The sequence below is a fragment of the Sebastes umbrosus genome, chromosome 3 (assembly GCF_015220745.1).
Source record: "Sebastes umbrosus isolate fSebUmb1 chromosome 3, fSebUmb1.pri, whole genome shotgun sequence".
NCBI lineage: Eukaryota > Metazoa > Chordata > Actinopteri > Perciformes > Sebastidae > Sebastes > Sebastes umbrosus.
The window spans coordinates 25778138-25788269 of NC_051271.1; the positions used below are offsets into that span (position 1 = coordinate 25778138).

General features: G+C 39.4%; 1 protein-coding gene across 2 annotated transcripts in view; it reads left to right on the top strand.

Annotated features, from left to right (window-relative positions):
• vps54 (VPS54 subunit of GARP complex) overlaps positions 1-9398 on the top strand; it is a 31049-nt gene extending 21651 nt beyond the window's left edge. For both annotated transcript variants that reach the window (XM_037765253.1, XM_037765254.1), the window contains 10 exons: positions 944-1125; positions 1596-1708; positions 1840-1903; positions 2126-2231; positions 2647-2734; positions 2858-2979; positions 3908-3988; positions 5212-5319; positions 5457-5551; positions 6317-9398. In XM_037765253.1, the coding sequence (XP_037621181.1) occupies positions 944-1125; positions 1596-1708; positions 1840-1903; positions 2126-2231; positions 2647-2734; positions 2858-2979; positions 3908-3988; positions 5212-5319; positions 5457-5551; positions 6317-6422 (1065 nt within the window). In that variant the 3' untranslated portion in view covers positions 6423-9398. The remainder of the gene's footprint in view (positions 1-943; positions 1126-1595; positions 1709-1839; positions 1904-2125; positions 2232-2646; positions 2735-2857; positions 2980-3907; positions 3989-5211; positions 5320-5456; positions 5552-6316) is intronic.
• The last annotated feature ends 734 nt before the right edge of the window (positions 9399-10132 follow it).

Sequence of the window (10132 nt, forward strand, 5' to 3'; positions counted from 1 at the left end):
TTTCCACTGATAGTTCAACTAATCCTGTTTCATTATTTATAGCATGTAGGTAATGTATCCAAAAAATGCTGGCTTTGTAAAACAAACTGTGATTTATAGTTGCTTTTGCAACCAACTTTTGGCACAAAAATGGCGTTTTTTTTCATTTGGGATGTTTTACAAAGTTTACACTTGTGCTCCAGAGAGAGTGCAGACACCCTATGGAAACTTTAAAAACTTAAAAACATCTATACCTATGTTATGTATTTTGTTGAGCGTGTGCTTACATTATCCCAAATGTTTTTTACCGTGAAACAGCTTTATTCAGTGTTTTTACCGGTTTTAGTCAGCGGGCCCGTTTGTTTTGGAGAGGAGGAAACATCTGCGGTAAAAACCTCCTGAACGATGAACATTAAAGGAATGCTAACCGTAAGAAGCTGACTGCAATGACATTCATTATTTATGCATTTAAATGGATTTCAGACATACAGTTAGTAAAAATAAATACGTATTATTCGATTATTTATATATCATATTGACTTTCATTCCAGGGCTGAATGAGCATGAACGACGTCGGCCTTTCTAATTATTTCATAGGTCTAAGCCAGCACTATAAGCATATTGATATTAAATTATTTTTAACTACAGAAAATGCATCATTAATTCACATTAATTACAAATAGATGCATTCAAACTTACTGCAAATCAAGTGCAGTTAAACCACAGCAACCTAAACTTTTTATAGTATTTTCATGTCTCTCATGATGCTTCAGTTTGTTTTACGTGTTAATCTTTGCAGAGGTTTGACTTTTCTCAGGTCGACATTCTCATTTGTGTGTGTTGTGATGAAAAGGAAAAGCTTGCTGAATTGAACAAAACTCATTAAAACACAGAAATGTTTTTAAAAATGAGTAAATATGTGAAGATTTGGTACGACCTCTTGGATTGTCTCTGTCTCCAACAGGACGGCTCTCTGGAGCGTCTGAACTCGGCGGAGTTTGTGTGCCTCTCTCAGGCCGTGGAGGGTTTTGTCAGGGACACCGAGGAGCTGTGCGGCAGGCGCAGCGTCTCCTTAAGGGGGGCGCTGCAGAGCCAGGCCAACCGCTTCGTCCACCGCTTCCACGAAGAACGCAAGACCAAACTCAGGTTACCTGCAGCTCAAATTATGTTCTACTAATGTCACACAGGAAAGAAGATGCGCTACTAACCTGTTTTAATCGCCATCTTTTGATAATCGGTTTGAGTCATTTTTTAAGAAAAAAAAGCAAGGTTGTCAAGATTAACGCAATAATAACGTGTTAACGCAAATTTGTTTTAACGCCATTAATTTCTTTAACGTATTAACGCAACTTGCGTTTTTTTAGGTTTGTAACAGGCTCAGTTTTAAAACTAGAGTGAAGATACTGGCATCATATTAAACTAGAAAACCCAAGGAATCCATTGGTACTAACCATGTCATACTAACTTGTCTGAAGGAGACTAAATAACGCTCCAAACTTGAGTAAATGACTTTGTAAACTTTTCCAGTGGTTTGCTTTGAAATGCTCCATGAATGCACTAATGGTGTCGGGTGTGTTTGTGTGTCCTCATGTTTGTTGTTTGTTGTTGTTTTGCAGCCTCCTCCTGGATAACGAGCGCTGGAAGCAGGCGGAGGTTCCTACTGAGTTTCAGGATCTGGTGAACTCCATCGCTGATGGAAGAATAACACTACCAGAGCGCAAAATTCCAGGTAACAGAAACCTTCTACAGATATCAGCTCCACCAACCCCTCTGCTTTGGCTTTATGAGGTTTCCAACTGTCTGCTTTGGGTTCAAAATGTGAATATTTGAAGACTTGACACGTTGAGTTTCTGTGCGCAGGTCCAGGGGACAAGAAGCCCTCCGAGTTTCTGCTCGTCAACGGGCAGAAATATGCCGTCGTCGGGTATGTGACCTCCTCTAGTGAAGGATTAAACATTTTTGATATAACACAACGGTTAAAACGAATCACACAGTCACTATTAATTAGTAAGACGATTTATTAAAGATTATTATTTTGAGCACCAACTGATGTCGTCTCATGAAATCAACTGAAATTAAAGTCAGAAAAATAAACATAATATACAATATGTGAAATGTTGTGACAGTCGTCTTTCTGTTTCTTCAGGACGGTTCTGCTGCTGATCCGGATCTTTCTGGAATACTGTCAGTGTGTCAATGACATCCCATCCATCGCCACCGACATGCTGACGCGTCTGTCGGACCTCCTCAAGGTCAGAACCACCTCAAACACTCAGACCACATGCATGTCAGAACCATATCAGTCCCTGCAGAACGCCGGCGTCCTGCTCACTCACGCGAGATGTGCAGACAAACCGATTGGTCTACCTCGCTGTCAATCAACACATCAATAGCCCCGGTCCTTATGAGCAAAATTAGCTATCATACTTGCCTTTAACTCCTCATCGTGAGTTATTATGGCGATCCAATCAAAAGTTTGTCCCATTCTACTTGATGGTGTTAGAGGCTGTAAAGAGCTCACCGAATAGTTCCCTGTTATTTATTAGTTATGATTCTTTTTTAAATAATTCACATTCTAGCAGTTGACCGTAGACCTAGTAGATTATCGTGATCAGCCATCGTTGTGTTTTAAAAGCAGTTCTTCTTCTTCTTCTTGTGTTTCTGCAGCACTTCAACTCTCGGAGCTGCCAGCTGGTTCTGGGAGCCGGAGCTCTGCAGGTAGTCGGCCTGAAGACCATCACCACCAAAAACCTCGGTAGGACCAGTTGCACACACCAGTCTATGCTTCAGTTCATCTGAAAATGAAGATGCTAATTCTGTTACTCAGCCATAAACACACGTGTTGTCTCTCTCTCTCTGTGTGTGTGTGTGTGTGTAGCGTTAGCCTCCCGCTGCCTGCAGCTGGTGGTTCACTACATTCCCATCATCAGAGCTCATTTTGAGACCAAACTGCAGCCCAAACAGTTCAGCGTCCTCAGACACTTTGACCACATCACCAAGGTAACGCACATAAACAGATGTACACGTTTACACACACATATACATAATGACTTTAAGGTTTCCTCACATTTCTTCATTCAACAATAAAAACACTAAATGCAGTTCTATCAGTGGTGGAAGAAGTATTTAGGTTCTTTATTTCAATAAAAGTACTAATTCCACACTGTAAAAATACTCCACTACAAGTAAAAGTCCTGCATTAATAACATTACTTAAGTAAAAGTATGTATCAGTAAAATGTACTTAAAGTAAAAATATTCATTGTGCAGTAAAATGTTCCCTGTCAGTGTTTTACTATTATATCTGATGTTTCTGGATTAATATTACTGCTGCATTAATGTGTATTTTGCATTTTACTGCTGTAGATGTTTTTAACTCCTTTATATCCTGTTGGGTAGTTTAACCTACAGCAATGCATAAGATCATCATATGTTTGTAGCGTCGCTGTCCTGTGAGAACCACGTATCTCTAAAAAGTCAACTTTTCATACAGCCGTTTTCAGCTTTGTGATCCAAGAGGCTTTTTAAAGAGTTTATTTAGCTTAAGAAGTAGACGGATTTTCCCAACACATAAAGGAACACTTCATCCTCCAGTTTATCAAAAACATTCAACATCAAAACATCTGGAGATACGGGGTTTTCACTGGACAGGAAGGGGATGAAAAACTGTAATCTGAAAAGTAACTAAAGCTGTCAGTTAAATGCAGTGGAGTAAAAAGTACAATATTTACATCTGAGATGTAGTGGAGTAGAAGTAGCAGAACATGGGAATACTCAAGTAAAGGTAAGTACAGTACTTGAGTAAATATACTTAGTTACATTCCACCACTGAGCTTTATTCAGACTCCAAGAATTTCCTTTTTCTACTTTGAAGTCTTTTTGGTAAAATGTCGTCATTCGTGTCGCTGACTCTGTTTGTGGCTTTGCAGGACTACAACGATCACATAGCAGAGATATCTGCTAAGCTGGTGGCCATCATGGACAGTCTGTTTGAGAAGGTTTTATCAAAGGTCAGATCACCTATTAAATGTTGAAACTCCGCTGTGTTTAGGAGACATTTATGTGTAGTCAGTGTAGTGCATCATGTCTTTTAGTGTCATAACGTTTATCCTACACACTGTTACCGTAGCTACGCTGCTGCACACTGGCTTTCAGTTTGATCACTGAACAAATGTTTGCAACTTAACATCCAACGGGAAAACTTGTTTCACTCAGGCTTGAAAGATTCGAAGGAAAATACTGTATAATTTTAATTTTTGTAAAACAAGTACTGCAAAAGTCAAGAATCATAAATAGAAACATTTATAATAAAATATGAAAATATATATTTTATATTATATATATCATAGCTCTCTGTTAATACCTGGTCGAAGCTTCAGTCTTTGTGATGTATTTGATTCCCTAGTGTCTGAAATACCAGCCATCTTTGTGACCCTGTCGAAGTAAAGCATGTGATAAAATATGATAAAAACATTTGGCAGTGACCATAAGTTAAAACACATTTCACACAAGTCGTTTTCAGTGTATTCGCCCCAAAAGCAAGGGATGGTTTTCAATTTATCTGAACAGCAGTGTTTTCCCCTACCATTATATTTGCTTGACCGACAAGGAATTATTGATTTAATTTATTCGTTTTTTTATAATGATAATAAATACATATGTAAACATTAAGAAATAAACGGGAAATTCAAAGTTGAAATATGATATAATCTAGTAAAATAATACCTTAATGGTGGTGGTGGTGCTATTTCTGTGTAAAAATGGAAAAAAAGGGATTAGATTGTTTATCTTTTCATCTTTGTTTATCTTTAAAGCTCGTGCATCATTCGCTTCAATTGTAACATGACAAGTTGCAGCAAAACGCACTTCCAAGAACCGAACAACATCTGAGAATAAACCAAAGCTGTCATAAATATTTAAGTTCTTTGAAAGAGACAAACGCCATCAACCTGGCGGCCGAGGCGATGCAGAAACATCAGACACTGTCTCTGGACCACCAGAGAAGAACAGATTCATTATTGTTATTACTTTTCTTAATGTTTATCTCATAAAAATATGTACCATATACACCGTCCATCCGTGAGCCGGTCCTCTCCACCCCTCCAAGACAGTCTATGTAGGGGGAAATGCTGAACCGGTGTGCTTTGGGTTGTTTGATTTCCCAGCTGTGTTGCAGATGTGTTTAGTCATGTGGTCTCGGCTGCTTAATGATTTGTTGTTGTTGTGTCCTCAGTATGAAGTGAAGGCTCCGATGCCCTCGGTCTGCTTCAGAACCGTCTGTAAACAGATGGCGAAGATGCACGAAGCCATTTCTGAACTCTTACCTGAAGAACAGATGCAGGTGAGACTCGACACAACTCACTCTTCTGTCGTTAATATAATAAGATGTGGTTCGTTGAGTGCGAGGTTAAAGTTCAGGTCTGCAGTGTGAACAGAAACGTGCTGCGCTTTCAGACAGATGTGTGTTTTCATCCACAGATGTTGTTTCTGAGGATCAATGCCAGTTTTAAGATGCACCTGAAGAGGCAGCTGGCTCGACTCGGGGTCGTTAATGACGGAGGACCGCAGAACGGGTACACATACACGCACACACTCCCGCACACAGACTCGACAAACAGACAATTCGTCACAGTCAAGGAGTCAGCATCTTATTTTATTTTTAACATTACCTTAAAAGGAGGCAACGAACTGCAGCGAACTTTGATGGATTATCTATTTGCATCAAGTCTGTAAGATTCAAGAGCGTTCTGGAAGGAAATCCATCTAAACACTTTTCTTTGTAAAATGCTCCAAATTTATGTCTCCAAATGTTTTGTTTTGTCCGACCAAGACTGCTTTCACACCAAATCAGGCTTTGCGGCGATTAGTGCAGTGTTGTGTGGCAGTGTGGGAGCCTCACCTACAGTATTAATGGCTCATTTAACGCCAAGCGACTGCACGTCTATTAACGTTTTTGTTCCCTCATGGAGGGGTTTTACAGCTCTGGATCGCCGGCCGCTGCAGCGTGATGTCATGTTGCGTTTCTCGAGTTGATTCTGTTTCAACTTTTCGCCGTAGGCCGCTTCGTTCGTTTGCAGCTTAAACGCACCACACACATTCAAATGAATGGGAGAACTGTCGTTTTCAAAAGCGATGCATAACTTGGTGTGAATGCAGCTCAACCGTCCAAAACTCAGAGAAAAGCTGTAAATCCTCACAGTTGGGAAGCTGGAAACAGGAAATGTTTGAGCATTTTTGCGTTTAAAGACAACAAAATAGATGTCAATTATTTATCTATCAATCAGTTAATCAATGAATATTTCCAGTTTAACGGTTTCAGTGGCTGTGGTTGTTTGCAGGCTGGTGTCGGTGGACGTTGCATTCTACACAGAGAACGTCCAGGCGCTAAAGAGCCTCGACTGTCTCGACTTGAACATGGCCGAGATCTGGGAGCAGAAGAGGTGATGGAGGACGGCGACAGGACGTCCAGGACCGACCTACTGACCCGGCGACGGGGCGCCGACCTCAGGGGCCGACGGCGGCCGGCCGAGGGTGGAGGAGGCCCGGAGGGACCAAAAATACTAAACCTCGGAGAAGAAGAGCAGCGACACGCTGGCGGCTTCCTGAACAGCTCCACCTTCAAAGACTTTATCAAGTAACACTCAGAGCCTCCTTAAAAGCTGCTGCCACCTCATCTCACTGTGTGCAATTCAACAGAAATAGTAAATTATTAGAGACAGTTTTAGTGGGAGCGAAGGGTGTAGATAATGTTTAAGAAATGGCGGGGTAATTTATTTTTCTGTTGTCTTGAAAACATTCTATACTGTGGCGGACTTTTTCTCCAGATGTTGGATGCTGAAGGAATTTTTATCATCAACGCACACTGAGACCGAATTTTTCTGTCGCTGGTTTCGCAGACTTTTTGCTTAAACTTCCCAGCCGAGGATTCAGGGTTCAGATAACGGGATTCGCTCCGGAAAGAATATTTTTCTCCTTCCTGCTCTGAAAGCATCAACAGGGTTCCTTCACCGTGTTTCCAAACTTTTTCCAAACCTCATTCATCAGCTGGTTTTGCTTTTATTCGCTGTGGTGGTAAAATTGATTCTTAAACTTTACTCAAAACAAGAATATTTTCATACAGTTTGAGACCTGGGGGAACTCAGAAATGTGTAACTGAAGAGTTAATTTCCTGAAAACTTTAAATAAACAACATCCAGACTGTGAAAGCATCACAACTCTCAGCTACAGCCTGTTGTTACCAAAGTAAAACACTTTCTGATTTGGGAAATAAACTCTTCAATTACACTTTTGTTTCCTTCAAACTGTCCAATTATGCATTAAGTTTTCATCAGCTGAGTGATATTCAGTCGTGATGATCCAGAGACGAAGGTCATTTTTATACGTGTAGTTAATTGATGCGTTTGACTGCAGAACATGAAGCATGAAAATCAGCTGTCGACTCAAACTACTGTTCTCCCTCCTAATGTAGTTTTATTTAATCTGCATGAACAGAATGTGAGCTTTTTGTTTCCTCTGACGCTGAAACGACTCAAAGCGGAACAGAAAATCTGATTTATTTTTCAACAGCAGATTCGTCGTGTTTAGCCAAAAACAATTCACGTCTCCATGTACAGGAAAACTTCTTCAGACACAAATCTGCTCTCCTGAATGAAAAGTAAGCGTCGAGAGGAAAGCCGAAGTCGCTCCTAATGTCTGAAAATAATCATGTGACCGAGTCGTGTTTCCCAGGTCACATCACAACACGTGGACCAATCAAATGCAACAGTGGGCCGCGTCCTGAAAATGTACCTGAAACCAATGTTAGAAGTCACTTCCTCATGGTGCTTTCAGGTGCTGTCACATTCTGCCTCGTCTCACCTCCGTTCCACATTCCAAAATCTGTCCTAATTCCTTCAAAATAAAACAGTTTGAAACATGAGCACTACAAATTTAAGTAGTTGAGCTAATTTAAACACGAGCAGAACATTTTTACACACCTTTTTCAAATAGTAAAATGTCAAAATTTTGATGATACACTCTTTTATTTTAAACTTGTCCCGGTCAGTATGTAGTACGACTGTATTAGGGCCATTGTAGGTAAAACAAAATAATAATTATGGAGCCGGGGGAATGGGTTTAATCTGAGAAAAAATTCGGAATTTCCGAGATTAAAGTCGTAAAATTTAGAAGAAAAAACTCCAGAATTTGCGAAATTATAAGTCATAAACTTACAATAAAAAAAGGTTGATATTCTCTGAAATTAAAGAAAAAATTTACTAGAATAAACTCACAAATTTGCAAAATTTTAAAGTCATAACTTGAGGAGAAAAAAAATTATATTCTCTGAGATAAAAGTGGCAAATTTACGAGAAAAAACTCCCAGATTTGCAAGATTTTATGTCATAAATATACGGGGAAAAAATAAACTAACAAATTTGCGACAAAATGTACAAGAATAAGCTGATATTCTGTGGCATATTTCTGAGAAACATTTTTTTTTTTTTACCTACAATGGCCCTAATACACTGTTGTATTGTAAGATGGATTTGTGTTCTTGCAAGTTCTGTGCTTGAACTAAAATTTCTAACTTTAACAAATTGACGAGGAACCGTTTCGCACAGTCCTTGAATCTCCTGCACCGCTGTGGTTCACCCACACACAGGTGTTGTCAGGTGTTCTGCCTGGCTGTGCTCCGTTTGGCATTACCGTTTTCCAGTGCAGTTTTCTGCAAACATCAGATTTTCTGTTCCTGAGTGAAGTTCAGTCGTTCTGAGCTCCGACCAAACAAACACACCTGTCCAGCTGCGGTCACATCACCTTCAGTCTCTGACACCTACACCAACACTACAGGCAGCGTTTAGCTCCCAAAAAATACAAGATGAAAGGAGAACAGATGCTGGAGCTCATCTCTTGTGGTTTTTGTGTCACTGCATTAATCAGCTAAAGTACTTTAATACAACAAGTTTATTACAGAGAAAATATTTATTTTTTTCCAAGATAATATCTGGATATCATGAGAAAACTACTTTGTTATCCTGTGATAATGTGACACTACAACCACAGCTGTTCTTGACTGTCCCAGTTCAGGAACAAATCTACGTAAATCGTCTTTATATGTGAGGGCAGACGACAGTTTAAAGTCAAAGTGAATCAGAGTGTGTGATGTGACCGCAGCTGTCAGTTTAGTGAGAACAAAAAGCATCAACTATCATCACTGTCTGCTTCAGAAGTGCCTACTTTTGATCAATACTGTCAGAGACGACACATCTGAGCTCTCCACTACAGTGTGCCTACCATACCACTGTGTGTGTGTGTGCGTGCGTGAGTGTGAATGCGTGAGTGTGTGTGTGTGTGTGTGAATGCGTCAGGCTGCATGTCTGAGAATCCAAAATGTCTTGAATCCTTCAAACCTGATGTGAATAAAACAGGATGACGGAGCGACTTATTGTTCTTCAGTCTGTTTATCTGCTGCACATTTTTGTTTTGTTTTAAGGCTTGTGTGATATCACGCTGATACAGATAAAATAATTACCCTACTTTGAGGAAAAGCAAAAACAATAGTGACATCCTGTTAGATCCATATGTAGGCCACTTGTAGTTTGTAGACCACGTTGGGATTTATTTATATTTGTTTGCAAATATATGTGGTAATGTGCGTGTATCTGGTATTGGATTCTATCTTTTACTATTTTTATGTCCGCCTTGTAAAGCACATGGTAATGTGCACTCATTTTGATAAGTGCTATATAAATAACCTTCATTATTATTATAATTATTATCAACCACAAAAGATGTTTAACAGATGAAACCTTCATTGCACAACTAATAGCCTACAATCTCTAGCGTTAAATATCACAATTACACAGAAATTTCGGACTTTCTACAACACATGGTGCACCTTTTAAATGTGATAATTTGCCGCTGTTTCTCGTCTTCAATGACAGTAAACTGAATAATTTTGAGGTTGAAATTGTTAATTTAATTTATAATAAAGCATTAGTTGCAGTCCGAGTTTCGGGAGACTCTTATTTTGAAACTGAACATTTTCAAAAATCGAGAATGAGAAATAAAACTGAGCTCAATTAAAAAACATTTAAAACTAATTAACTCTAATTTGAAATTAATTAAAAAAGTTGGGAACGACTATACTGTCTAAACATCACACAACACTCAGC